This window comes from Archocentrus centrarchus, unplaced genomic scaffold, assembly GCF_007364275.1.
Source record: "Archocentrus centrarchus isolate MPI-CPG fArcCen1 unplaced genomic scaffold, fArcCen1 scaffold_29_ctg1, whole genome shotgun sequence".
NCBI classification, from domain to species: Eukaryota; Metazoa; Chordata; class Actinopteri; order Cichliformes; family Cichlidae; genus Archocentrus; species Archocentrus centrarchus.
The window spans coordinates 156,874-171,973 of record NW_022060258.1 but is presented as its reverse complement, the minus strand read 5'-3'; the positions used below and the strand labels follow the sequence as shown (position 1 = coordinate 171,973).

Sequence of the window (15,100 nt, the reverse complement as noted above, 5' to 3'; positions counted from 1 at the left end):
TTATGGGAACTCCCCAGCAGCCTAGGCCTATAGCAGCATAACTAAGGGCTTGTTCAGGGTCACCTGATCCAGCCCTAACTATAAGCTTGATCAAAAAGAAAACTTTTAAGCCTAATCTTAAAAATAGAGAGGGTGTCTGTCTCCTGAATCCAAGCTGGGAGCTGGTTCCACAGAAGAGGGGCCTGAAAGCTGAAGGCTCTGCCTCCCATTCTACTTTTAGGTATCCTAGGAACCACAAGTAAGCCAGCGGTGTGAGAGCGAAGTGCTCTATTGGGGTGATATGGTACTATGAGGTCCTTAAGATAAGACGGGGCCTGATTATTCAAGACCTTGTATGTGAGGAGAAGTATTTTAAATTCTATTCTAGATTTAACAGGGAGCCAATGAAGAGAAGCCAATATGGGAGAAATCTGCTCTCTCTTTCTAGTCCGTGTCAGTACTCTAGCTGCAGCATTTTTGATCAGCTAAAGGCTTTTCAGGGAGCTTTTAGGACAGCCTGATAATAATGAATTACAGTAGTCCAGCCTAGAAGTAATAAATGCATGAATTAGCTTTTCAGCATCAGTCTGAGAAAGGATGTTTCTAATTTTAGAAATATTGTGCAAATGCAAAAAAGCAGCCCTTCAATGCACAAATAAAAATATGTGCATTGAAGGACTTTTCCTGATTAAAAATGTCTACAAGATTTTTCACAGTGTTACTGGAGGCCAAAGTAATGCCATCCAGAGTAAATATCTGGTTTGACACCATATTTCTAAGATTTGTGGGGCCGCGTACACGAATTTCAGTTTTATCTGAATTTAGAAGGAGGAAATTAGAGGTCATCCAGGCATTTATGTCTTTAAGACATTCCTGCAGTTTAACTAATTGATGTGTGTCATCTGGCTTCATTGATAGGTAAAGCTGAGTATCAGCTACATAACAATGAAAATTGATGCAATGCTTTCTAATAATACTGCCTAAAGGAAGCATGTATAATGTAAATACAATTGGTCCTAGCACAGAACCCTGTGGAACTCCATAATTGACCTTAGTGTGTGAAGAAAATTCTCCATTTACATGAACAAATTGGAGTCTATTAGATAAATATGATTGCAGTGCAGTACCTTTAATACCTATAGGATGCTCTAATCTCTGTAATAAAATGTTATGGTCAACAGTATCAAAGCTGCACTCAGGTCCAACAGGACAAGAACAGAGATGAGTCCACTGTCAGAGGCTGTAAGAAGACTGAAACTCTTCAAATAAACCATTCCTCAGCAGATGATCAGTTAGCTGTTTTACAACTACTTTTTTAAAGAATTTTTGAGAGAAAAGGAAGGTTGGAGATTGGCGTATAATTAGCTAAGACAGCTGGATCAAATGTTGGCTTTTTAAGTAGTGGTTTAATTACAGCCACCTTGAAGGCCTCTATACTGTATATACTCCTCTGTTTCCCCGTGTCATTTGCTAGACTGTCATTGAACTACTGGTAGTCTGGCTTTGTTGCTATGTGTGTCCTTGTGTTTCCTTGTTTAAATGATGACTGTCCCAGTTCTGGATTTTTGCCACCTTGCCTCTCCCTTACCTGAACCATGCTGCAGACCTCTGATATTGTCTGTAAAATATCAAATTTATGAACTGAAGATTTGCATGTTTATATTATGCCAGTGTTCTGTGTTTGGATGAATAAATAAATTAAACTGGGCTATAGGTTGCTTTTTTAACAGTTGTATATCACTTACAGCTTGCTATGATCAAATTTGCAAATATGTGCATAGTAAATCAAAAACTCAGTTTTCACACTCAGTGCTGAACAATGGCTCTTCTATATTTTTTGTTTTTCATCATCTTAGGATCTGATAAACCTGCAAGATCATGGCAGAAGCAGTATGGTGCACGAACTGTATAACCTCAAGATATGATGGTAAATGTGTGGCTCTGATCAGGTTGGGCTCATTGGTTGATTTGGTTGGCTGTGTAGACTCACCAATATGACTTCTTATAGAAACATTTCTTGTAAAAATGTTTAAAATTTTGTCCTGAAATGTATTTAGATTCATAAATGTTGAGTTTTATGAAATATTGTGACATCCACCATTCATTTTCTCAATTGTTTATCTGACTTGAGGCTAGAAATTCTCCCAGCTGTCACAGAGTGAGTGGCAGAGTAGGAAATTAACAATTAACCTAACATGGAAGTCTTTATACTGTGGAAAGAAGCTAGAGCACCAGGAAAAAACCCACACAGGTACAGGAAGTTTGTACAACTTGCAAACTACTCAGCCTTTACCAGAACCCCTGTGCAGCAGAAATTTAACTGCGTATTGTTGCAGTATTGAAACATTGTTGTTGTTTGATGCTGCAGCGAGAGTACTGACAAGGAATAGAAAGAGACAGTATATTTCTCCCATTTTGGCTTCTCTTCATTGGTCCCTGTTAAATCCAGAATAGAATTTTTTTGCATTTGCACAATATTTCTAAAATTAGAAACATCCTGTCTCAGAGTGATGCTGAAAAGCTAATTCATGCATTTATTATTGGAAACTAGACTATTGTAATTCATTATTATCAGATTGTCCTAAAAGCTTCCTGATACAAAATGCTGCAGCTAGAATACTGCCAGGAAAAGAGAGAGGATATTTCTCCCAAATTGACTTCTCTTCATTGGCTCCCTTGTTAAATCCAGAATAGAGTTTAAAAAATCCTTCTTCTCACATACAAGGTCTTGAATAATCAGGCCCCATCTTATCTTACAGAGCTTAGTGTACCATATTACCCTAATAGAGCACTTTGCTCTCAGACTGCAGGCTTCCTCGTGGCTCCTAAGGTATTGAAAAGTAGAATGGGAGGCAGAGCCTTCAGCTTTCAGGCCCCTCATTTGTAGAACCAACTCCCACTGTCGCCAAGTGCTTGGTCATAGGGGGTTGGGGTTTGCTCTGTATTACTGCAGGGTCTTTACCTTACAATATAAAGCACCTTGAGGTGACTGATGATGTCATTTGGTGCTATATAAATAAATTGATTTGAGTTGCTGGGAGGCAGATCACAACTGCCAATCAGCATTAACACAGCAAATTGAAAAGTATTTTGTAACTCTTCAGTAAGTTCAGTAAAAATATCTGCTCTTTACCATATGTTGTTGTCTGAAAGTTCATAGTTCACAGACTGAAACTCAATAGTCCATAGTAACCACATTCACTAGTATTTTGGAGGTGTGATTACAGAGCAACTCAGGTATGTACAACATCTGAGCGAAAGTGGGATTTTATTACAATTTATTGTGACATAGAAAGAAAATAAAACTCTTTCCAATAATCTGAAAACTCAATTGTGTACTGTTGTGCCCATATGTTTTTTGACAATTTTTGTAATTTTACTTCTCTACACTACCATAGTGGACTTTCAGCTTTAAATCAGGCGTTTCCCAAAAGTATTGCATTACTGGTTTAGACATAGTCCCCCATTTTCAGAGGCTTAAAAAGTATAATATTATTAAATTTCCAAAAAAAAAATAAGACTAGAGTGTGACAGGACATATAATATATACAGAAAACACAACAAGTTAGTAAAGATATTATAATGAGGATATTAGGATATAATTGTGTGTGAAATGTAGTGTATGATAGAAATTGCTGTACAAACACATGTGCTCTACAAATATAACAATAACAATAATAAAGATAACAGCACCATAAAAATACGGATATAAAAATCAGTATAATAAAAAGAGATAGATAGATAGATAGATAGATAGATAGATAGATAGATAGATAGATAGATAGATAGATAGATAGATAGATAGATAGATAGATAGATAGATAGATAGATAGATAGATAGATAGATAGTACAAACAGCACACCCAAGTGTTCAGTGGGGCTGAAGTCAGGACTGCAGGCAGGCCATTGCATCCTCTCCATTTCAAAATTCTTAAGTTAATGTCTGATAAACTCCACGCTGTCATCTTGTCATCTCCACAGTTCAGTCTGTGGATACATGGGAATGTCACCTGTTACAGATTCTCAACTCAATATCTGTGTTTTAAGATTGCCTCCAATAATTACAAGCCTGACTGACTTGACAAGACAAGACAAGACAAGAAAGACAAGACAAGACAAGACAAGATTTTATTAATCCTACAGTCACAGTCAATCCCATGGTCACTACGATCACGAGCTTGACGGGGGCCACCTGTAGGCTACTCGAATGTTGCGTCATTTACCTACTTCATCTGCTATGCCCACGGTGGCATTGGCAAGTGCCACTAATTACATGGCATGCTGCTGTAAACCTTGAGAGCTTTTGATGGTCCACTTGTCTAGATGATGTTGAGTGGTTTTGGTATCACTGGATTAAACACCCCTAGGATGATTTCATTAAAATGCATGGCACAAAATGTCAAAATGTAGCCACATTATTGCACATTAAATTCAAAATTGCAACCTTTTTTTTGGGCTTAGGGTATGGGTACAAGAAACTTTTTTGCACAACTCAGGATTTTACACAAACCTGCAAAATCTCTGATAAATAGATGAAACATAGTCCCGGGGCTGATACTTTGAAATGTTTCTCATCTTGCCATTGAAAAAAGATGCAAATGGAGAGTTGCTATGGTAACAGGGTTCAAAATTCTACAAAAACCTTCGACAACTTTTGATGGCCTACTTGTCTAAATGATGTTGAGCAATTTTTATATCACTGGGTTGAATGCCCTAGGAAGAGTTGGTTCAAATACAAGACCTGAAAATGTGGAGAAACACTGCAAAAATCGCACTTTAATTCAAAATGGCTGGCTTACTGTTGGTTTTTGGATATTGGTCCAAGAGACTTTTTTTGGCACATCTCAGGATGTTACATGAGCCTGCTCATCTTTTTAAATGTTCCAAGTAGCGCTGTGGAGCCATTTGCCATATTTAGTGAGCAAAGCAATAAATCTGAAAAGGGTTTATTGTGACGAGTTGTCTGCAAAATTTCATGACTTTTTAAGCTAAAGTAAAATAAGGAATTGTGTGCGTTAATACACCCAACAACTGAACATTTTGACTTGTTTACTTACAACTCCGGTATAACTGAACTTGGACTACACAAATTGCTGCGAGAAAAAAAAGGCAGATTCATGAAATCAGTAAGCTGGAAGTCCATGCCCTTGTTTTAGCAGTTCCACAGCAAATACTGTGATGTAACAGATAAGAAAATGTAATAGGGAATAGAGAAAACTGAACAGCTTGAAAAATATGACCCAAAAAGATATCTACGCAGCTCAATGTAATAGGGAATAGAGAAAACTGAACAGCTTGAAAAATATGACCCAAAAAGATATCTACGCAGCTCCGGGAGAGAATAAATGTAAATTTTCTGCACTGACTTCCGGTTATGGCGTCTGTCTGAGCAGCTGCTAATCGATCCGCTCCGACTAGCACATCCTTCTTATCCATATTCTTGCCACTGCTAAAACCAACTTTGCATTTGCAAACGCCTCGAGACGAGTCAAAGATTTAACTCAGTCTACCAGGATGCCGAACAAACACAAATTAAGAGCGAAAACACGGGCAAAGAAGGATCCGCAGACAACGCTTAGCAACGACGTTGAAACTGAACGATGGAGGAAGCTATCGCTAGCCCCCAATGAATGAAGCTAGCGTCCCTGGAACAATCTATGCCCTGAAAACACACTTCACCACTCAACTTCAGGAAGTTATAACATCGAACCAAGAAATTAAAGACACAATTGAAGTGTTCCTGGAGAGACTCTCCTCAGCTGAAACCCGCATTGGAAATGTGGAAGACGAAGTCACTTCGCTAAAAAATAAAGAAACTTCCCTGCGCAAGAAAGTCGAGGAAATCGCTCTGAAAGTAGACGACCTTGAAAACAGAAGCCGGAGATCCAATGTGAGAATCGTCGGTCTGCCTGAGAAACCCGAGCATGGGGAAATCACGGCGTTCCTACAAACCTGGCTGCGGGAAGTTCTGGGACAAGATGCGTTCCCATCTCCCCCCATCATCGAGCGGGCACACAGGCTGCAGGGCCAGAGCGCTCCAGGTAATCCACCTCGAGTGATTATCGTTAAATTCCTGAATTATCAAGACAAGGTGAGGGTGATGACAGCGGCACGCCTGAAAGGGAAAGTGATGTACAACGGCAGTCACGTGATGTTCTTGTCCACAGAAGTTCTGAAACGACGGAAACAGTACAACCAGGTAAAACAACAGTTCTGTGATCTGAATATAAACTTTGGACTGATATTCCCCGCAAAGATGAGGATTTTCCACCGCGGTAATCGCTTCCTCTTCCATACGCCGTCAGAGGTGGAGGAATGGTGGGTAACTGAACTTCCATCTTAGATAATCCCTGCAAAATCTGACAAGAACTGTACCCGGGATTAATAATTGGCTGGCTACAATGCAGATGCCTAGTACAATACATATACTGAAGGACGCTTGTCCTCCTAGCAGTAGGGCATAACTTTCAGCCATCATGGTCGGAGAATGGGGTGAAGTTATAGTTTAAGTTAAAAAGTGGACGTTTCTTCTGCTCCTTTTATCCAGGATCAGTAGTATAACCAAGTCATATTCCTAGTGGGAAAGGGGAGGATGAGGTTTCTTCTGGAAGGAAATCTCAAGATTGTTCTTTTTGTTCATAAATGTTCTCTTCTTTCAAGGGGCAGTGTTCTCTGAGGTGTAAATCGTAAGTTCCTACAGCTGAGAAAAAATGCCATCGGGGTTGATATTTGGGTAACAGCTGAATGAGTAATGAATCCATTGTTGAATTAATCTCCTGGAATGTGAGAGGCTTGGGAAACTGATCAAACTTAAAAAAGTAATGAATAGGCTCAAGCAATATCACCCAAAATTCAATTCAATTCATTCAATTCAATTCATTCAATTCATTCAATCAATCAATTCATTTTATTTATATAGCGCCAAATCACAACAAACTGTCGCCTCAAGGCGCTTTGTATTGTGGGTAAAGACCCTACAATAATACAGAGAAAACCCAACAGTCAAAACGACCCCCTATGAGCAGCACTTGGCGACAGTGGAAAGGAAAAACTCCCTTTTAACAGGAAGAAACCTCCAGCAGAACCAGGCTCAGGGAGGGGCAGTCATCTGCCGCGACCGGTTGGGCTGAGGGGAGAGAAAGACATGCTGTGGAAGAGAGCCAGAGATTAATATCAATTAATGATTAAATGCAGAGTGGAGTATAAACAAAGTAAATAAGGTGAATGAGAAACAGTGCATTATGTGAACCCCCCAGCAGACTAGGCCTATAGCAGCATAACTAAGGGATGGTTCAGGGTCACCTGATCCAGCCCTAACTATAAGCTTTATCATAAAGGAAAGTTTTAAGCCTAATCTTAAAAATAGAGAGGGTGTCTGTCTCCCGAATCCAAGCTGGAAGCTGGTTCCACAGAAGAGGCGCCTGAAAGCTGAAGGCTCTGCCTCCCATTCTACTCTTAAGTATCCTAGGAACCACAAAAGTGTTTTTTATTCAGGAAACACACCTACCTGCAAACCAAGTGGTTCGATTAAGGAGAAGATGGCCAGGTCGGGTGTTCTCAAGCTCACTCTCTTCACAAGCTAGTGGGGTGGCAATACTTTTTCATAAATCCCTACCTATGTGTATAAAAAAGACCATCATAGACCCTTCCGGGAGATTCATTATAATTCAAAGTTCAATAATGAATCAAAAGTTAATATGGGTGAACCTCTATGGTCCTAATATAGATGAACCTGATTTCTACAATAATTTATTCATCTCCATTGCTGCTTTACACGGAGAGGTGATCATCAGCGGGGACTTCAACTGTACTTTAGATCCTAAGCTTGACCGATCAATGTACCGATCAATGTAATGCTTTATATTTACAAGCATTCTCCTAAATACGTTTCTACTGCAGGTCTATATTTAGTCACAAATCAGGGATTAAAGTATCAAAAATATTTTGACGGGGAAGGGGTTCTTCCGGTACCGGACGGTCACTAGTGCTAATAGCCGCGCTCGCTAGCAGTATGTCCGGGAGCTGAAGTAGAGAAAAAAATAACAGCTGATTCTTAGCACAGCGAGTACAACACACAAACAAGGCAGAGAGCGGTGGAGGCGGAAAAACATGTCAGCGATGATCGCTCAGTGTCAAAGAGAATCCGTCGCAGCGACGGAGGATCTGAGGGGGTTGTTTTCTAACTCCTGATCCACTCCATTCCAGTAGGTGGCGGTAATGCAGCTCTAAGCTGGTTTGGTCAACCGCAAACCCACAAGAAGAAGAAGACGACTGAGCCCTGTAATGCAGCTAATGTGAGCGAAACGTAATTTAATGCATCGGATTACATTTTTTTATTTCTTTCCGATATCCGATCCAGTAATTTGAATATCGGATCGGCGCATCCCTATAAATAACCATCTCTGACTAATCTGAATTATAAAAAGCCTTCAAACGCCACTTGCCATTGCCTGCAAAAGCTTCAATGGCCCTAGAATCAATCAGAATGCAAGATAAGACCATGTTATTTCAAGCATTTTCAGCACTGTGGTGCACTGAGGAGCCAGCTTTTGTTGGTGGTGAAAGAAAGAGTCCTATCGGGCTTGGTTAGCCTGTGGGACTCCGGAGGCAGCTGACAGGTATCGGCAGGCCAAGCGGAATGCAGCTCGGGCAGTGGCCGAAGCAAAAACTCGGGTGTGGGAGGAGTTTGGTGAGGCTATGGAAAAAGACTCGGGTGTTGGACTCCGTCAGGGCTGCCCTTTGTCACTGATTCTGTTCTTAATTTTTATGGACCGAATTTCTAGGTGTAGCCAGGTGGCGGAAGGCTTCTTCCTTGGTGGCCTCAGAGTCTCATCTCTGCTCTTTGCAGATAATGCGGTCCTGTTGGCTTCATCAGGGGTGGCCTCCAGCTCGCAATGGAACGTGAAGTGGCCGGCATGAGAAGCAGCACCTCTAATTGGTCCTCAGCCGGAAAAGGGTGGAGTGCCCTCTCTGGCTCAGGAACGAGTTCTTGCCCCAAGTGTAGGAGTTCAAGTATCTCGGGGTCTTGTTCACGAGTGATGGGAGAAGGGAGCGGGAGATCAACAGACGAATCGGGGCTTTTTCTGCAGTGATGCTGACACTGCACCGGTCTGTTGTGGTGAAGAGGGAGCTTAGTGTAAAAGCGAAGCTCTCGATTTACCGGTCGATCTACGTTCCTACCCTCACCTATGGTCATGAGCTTTGGGTAGTGACCGAAAGAATAAGATCGCAAATACAAGCGGCAGAAATGAGTTTCCTTCGAAGGGTGGCTGGCCTCTCCCTTAGACATAAGGTGAGGAGTGCAGCCATCCAGGAGGGGCTCAGAGTAGAGCCGCTGCTCCTCCACATCGAAAGGAGCCAGTTTAGGTGGCTCGAGCATCTGATTAGGATGCCTCTTGGCCGCCTCTTGGGTGAGGTGTTCCAGGCATGTCACAACGGGAGGAGGCCCCGTGGTAGACCCAGGATATGCTGGAGAGATTATATCTCTCGGCTGGCCTGGGAACGCCTTGGGGTCCCTCCGGATGAGCTGGAGGAGGTGGCTGGGGAGAGGGAAGCCTGGGCTTCTCTGCTTAGGCTCCTGCCCCCACGACCCGGCCCCGGATAAGTGGAAGAGAATGGATGGATGGATGGATGGATGGATGGATGGATGGATTGTGCACAGATAAACTCATTGGTCTCATTTAAAATTTTATTGTTTCCCGTGCCCATTATATCTATATTTATAATTATGCACATAATTGCAGTGTTTCCTTTGCAACTGTCAGCATCACAAAGAAGAACATGTAAGTGCAAGACTTGCACATCACCTCATTAAAAATACTCTAAATTTGAAAGGAAAATTGATATCTCAAATGATAATATATTTACAAGCGCATCAGACCCTCACACTGTCTGCTGAGAAAAATTCCAGCCCTTGGACAAATGTATTTGATGACCCCTGCTGTAGGGCTTCATGGAATTCAAACACTGATAGAGGTGAATCAAGAGCCTGTTGGAGTTTATTTTTTACTCAACGAATAAAATGACAAATGTTTAAAAGTAAACTCCGGATATTGATTAATGAATAGTGGCTGAAGCAAATAAGACAATTAAATAAATTAGGGGTGGGACTTTAATGCGTTAATTTCGATTAAATAATACAGGGAAAATAATGAATTAAAAATTTTAACGCATTTTAATCGCACTTTGCCCCGGGGAATGTTTCTCACTGCACGAGATCCAGGCATACAAATTATATTGACGCACAATGTGATAAGAATGATGAGCTGTCCAAATTCAGGGGCCGCATCCTTCGAAGGACCCGTCCCGTGACCGCAAAGGCTGGAAGTAAGCGGCTGTGAAATTGGACGGTCTAGCCTTCATATCAGCGTCACCTGCCCTCACCTGAGCATAGCTCATGTCGCCTAGCAACCGTGACAGTGCAAAGCACAGCTGTGGAAAAGCAGCTGGTTAAACGGAGAAGAAACTTTTGCTCCATTTTGTGGTTTAATTTTAAATCTTTAATTCAAAATAAGCTGTTAAAACAAGCATAACACATTTCAACATCAAGGAATACAGCTGAGCTAATGATTAATTTCCTGCTATATTAAGTGAGACATTAATGTTCAACAAAATTATCCAGTTATAATGCTTAACTTTAATTTCAGAAGTTTGCTTATCACAGGAACACTTCCACCCTTCGTTGGTCTGTGTAGTAGACTGGTGGGAAAATAAACAAAATTTTGAAGTTTAAGCTTATGTATATTGATTTATTCATCAACTAAACGTAAATTAATATTTCTCATGTTAAATATTTAAACGTGATTAAAATGTGATTAATTACAAAGCTTCTAATTAATTAGATTCATTTTTTTAATCGAGTCCCACCCCTAAAATAAATACATTAGATAAAGAGCAGACAGATGGGAGACCAGTGGTCGTCAGACTAACTTCACAACCTTTGGGAGTTATGTTTATCTTATACCTAAAGGTTTTGCCAAAACATGAACGTCTGTGTTTAAGGAGGGTAGGGTGTGTGTAAGTCACCACTCCCTGTTGCTAAGGAGAATAAACCTGCCATTTCATGATTAGGAATGTGTGGGGGAGAAAGGCAGGTGTTTCTTTTATGGAGCTGTTATTGGTGATTGGAGAAGCTTGTGCCATGATGCTGGAACCAACTACTGGACAAACCAATCTGAGAAGGCCAAGTCTAAACCACGGCCCTCTCCACCTATTTTTTGAATTGATACTGCTTGCAGATAGTGCGTGTAGTATAAAATTGTTATGTCTAGCTTAGAGGCTTCGCTCTTCTGGGGAGGGGAGCAGAGGCAGCTGTCTGGGAAGGCCTGGATCTGCCTGAACCTATTGCCTGTGTACACGTAATTCTTCTGATTCTTTAATATATTAAATGTTTTAATTTTTTAATGAAAGTGTTTTAGGTGTCTTCCTTTACAAATCCTTAGCCTAAATAGCATAATGGCCTAAGTCATATTTTGGCCCAAATTGAGATATCTATCTAAATGAATCTACACTGTTAGCAGAGTAGAATGAGGTAGGTATCTCAAAATATGCCAAAATATGACTTAGGCAATTATGCTGTTAGGCTAACGAAATAAAAAACACGCACTGACAAGCCACAACCTGTTGATAATTTAGTTTTGGTAGATTTATATTGTTAAGATATTTTTCAATAGCAGTATCAGATGGATGTCATGAATATAAAGCTTCATAAAAGTCTTTAAAAGATTTATTCATTTGTTGTGGATCACAAGTAATGCACCAGTAGAGTCTTTAATAGAAGGAATTTATTTAGCTGTAACCAGTTAGTGAGGAATTTTCCAGATTTATTTCCATGTTCAAAGTTTTCCAAATGCAGCCTCTGTACCAGAAATTGTGTTTTCTTTTCAATTTCACTTAATTCCAGTTTTAGTTTTCTCAGGTTGCTAATTACATGTTCATGTGATGAAGCAACATAGGGAGCTTCTAAAGTTTAAATTTTTTTCCTAATTCTTACACCAGTGTTTTTTGTGTTTTGTTTTGTTTTGGGGTTTTTTTCTTATGTGAACGGTACAATACTATTTTGCCACGCATTACTGCCTTCGATCACAGTGGAGCTGCTAACTGAAAAATAGTTTAAGCCAGAATGTGAGTGGTGTGCTGATGAAAAAAATGTGTATGCCAAACATTGCAAAATCCAAAATTCTTCATGACCTCAGGACATCCAGGTCATATTCAACACATACTATTCCAGCCAATTTGTTATGTCCTTCCATGTATGCCCTGCCTGCTAGCATCTTGTACTCTGTTGTTAGGTGCAGGTTTGTATCAGGGGCATCTCGACACAGCCTGCTCATGGGGTCTTGCCTTGTGTGGTAGACCCCAGCCTCTGGTGACCACAGCAACCTCCCTGAACAGAATCCAGTAACCATCTCAGTGGCAGACATCCAGGAAAGAGACTCACATATGAAGAGCCAGACAGCACCAGGCCCTGATATGATACATACCTACTGGCTAAAGAAGCTAACTGCATTCCATGGGCACCTGGCAGCACAAATGAACCAGCTGCTAGAGGCTAAGACACACCCAGAATGGCTGACTGAAGGCCGGACGGTCCCAAGGACCCCCCAGGAGGGACCAATCCCATCCAACTGCTGACCCATAACCTGCCTCAGTACAACATGGAAACTCCTGTCAGGCACCTTAGCTGCCAAGATGAGTAGGTACGTGGCACAATACATGAACGAGGCCTAGAAAGGAATTGGCAGAAAGACCAAGGGAGCAAAACACCAGCTACTGGTAGTTAGAGCTGTCACTCAAGACTGTAAGACCCAACTAACCACTGCCTGAATTGATTACAAGAAAACCTATGACTCAATGCCACACACATGGATCCTGGAATGGAAGATCTGCCAAGTATGACCTGGAAGTCTCATGGTCAAAATGAGACACGATCCAGATACAGAGAGACAAACTTGTGATGGCTAACCAACCAGACATCGTAGTGGTGGACAAACAAAGGAAGAAGATCATAGTGATAGACGTTGCAATAACAAGTGACAGCAACATCAAGAAGAAGAAACACGAGAAGCTCAATAAATACCAAGGGCTCAGAGAGGAACTGGAAAGGATGTGAAAGACGAAGATAACAGTGGTCCCCATGGTAATCGGAACATTCGGGGCAGTGACCCCCAAACTGGGGGAGTGGCTCCAGCAGATTCCTGAAACAACATCCAAGATCTCTGTCCAGAAGAACACAATACTGGGAACAGCAGGACCCTCAAACTCCCAGGCCTCTTGTAGAGGACCCAAGCTTAAGGGAAAAAAATACCACCCAGAGGGCCAAGCTGGGATATGTATATATATATATATAATATATATATATATATATATATATATATATATATATATATATATATATATATATATATATGTGTGTGTGTGTGTGTGTGTGTGTGTGTGTGTGTGTACACACAATATACAACAATTTTATCTACATCTCTATATAATTGCTACAGTTATTTATATTTGTTCAAATAACCACAGTATCACTTTGTGTTAAGGACTAATTCTTTTATCCATCCAAGATGTTAAATTGAAAGTACTGTATTGATGCTAAAGTTTGGTTTGTTCCAAATTGGTAATTGGAAGGATGTTGTGACTATGGAGTTAATCAAGTACTTTCCACCTTACTCAAGTGGAAAGTAAAGGAGTGGAATAACAAAGAACCAGGCCTCCCCCTGGGAATGAAAATGCTTGTCATTCAATTGTCCAATTACTTTTGAGCCTCTTAACTATCTATAAAAATTGCTTTAATTCTTGAATGCAATACTTTTGTTAAACCCCTGTATGTATAGCTTTATGTAAAATCCATACTTCCATACTGTCTGTGTGTGTGTGTGTGTGTGTGTGTGTGTGTGTGTGTGTGTGTGTGTTGTGTGTGGTGTGTGTGTGTGTGTGTGTGTGTGTCTTTAATATTTTGCATACATACCTGCATTCCTAGACACATTGTGTTGAGCATAATCAGCAGGAACATGAGGTACTCAAAGTAGCAGGAGGTGACAATGTACCACACCTGATACTGGTACGGATTCTTAGGAATGTACCGTCGTAGTGGCCGGGCTTTAAGAGCATACTGCACACACTGGCGCTGGAGGGGTTAAAAAGAAGTAGATGTAAGTACAGTTTTTCTGTTTATTTGTTTACTTGTTTTGTTTTTCCCTTTATTTTTACAAAAGAACCATTTCTGATTCAGTTAATTAAAAAAAATTATAAACGTTTTGAATTTGGGCTTTCATATGAAATACTGGCAGTTATTGGGTTATGGGAAGGTCAGACGTTATAGGGAGTATATTGCAAAAAAAGAAACTTGACATCTTAATCATCTGTTAATTAAAACATTCAAAAAATATTATAAGCAGTATCACAGCTACATCTGTTGGTTAAAATACCAAATACTTAATTAGTGCAAACACTCTCAAACTTTGCAAGGGCCATCTCAAGCCAGAGAAACACATTTTTGTAATAGATTAAATAGTAAATGGACTAGTTTCTATATAGAGCTTTTCTACTCTGTCTGAACACTCAAAGCACTTATACAACATGTTTACATTTACCCCATTCACATAAGCACTTCCATGATTAACTAAGCTAAGTGCTTTAATTATCTAACATTCACAGAACAACTTGGGGTTAAGTATCTTGCCCAAGGATACATTGGAACGCAGCCTGGAATAGCCAGAATCAAACTGCCGACCTTCTGCTCAGTAGGTGACTTGCTCTACCTCCTGAGCTACAGCCACTATTGCTATAACAATATTACATTTATCTGTAGCACAGTAGTGTAACACATTAATGTTCTAAATTCAGTTGGTGGGATTATTGCAAAGCAAATGATGACATTGAAATTATGTTATGCTTGGCTAAATTGTTTACTCTTGCTCTTCTCTCTCTCTCTCTCTCTCTCTCTCTCTCTCTCTCTCTCTCTCTCTCTCTCTCTCTCTCTCTCTCTCTCTCTCTCTCTCTCTCTCTATCTCATCTCATATATATATATATATATATATATATATATATATATATATATATAAAGAATATTTAGCTGTTGATGTAGACAGAGGTGCAGACATAACAAGCATAGATGCTATTA

At 40.3% G+C, this 15,100-nt stretch overlaps 1 protein-coding gene across 1 annotated transcript in view; it reads right to left on the bottom strand.

Moving 5' to 3' along the window:
• The window catches only part of LOC115776226 (dihydropyridine-sensitive L-type skeletal muscle calcium channel subunit alpha-1-like), a 252,673-nt gene that overhangs the window by 113,379 nt on the left and 124,194 nt on the right, over positions 1-15,100 (bottom strand). Inside the window, 1 exon segment of the mRNA XM_030723834.1 lies at positions 13,946-14,104. Coding sequence (XP_030579694.1) covers positions 13,946-14,104 — 159 coding nt within the window.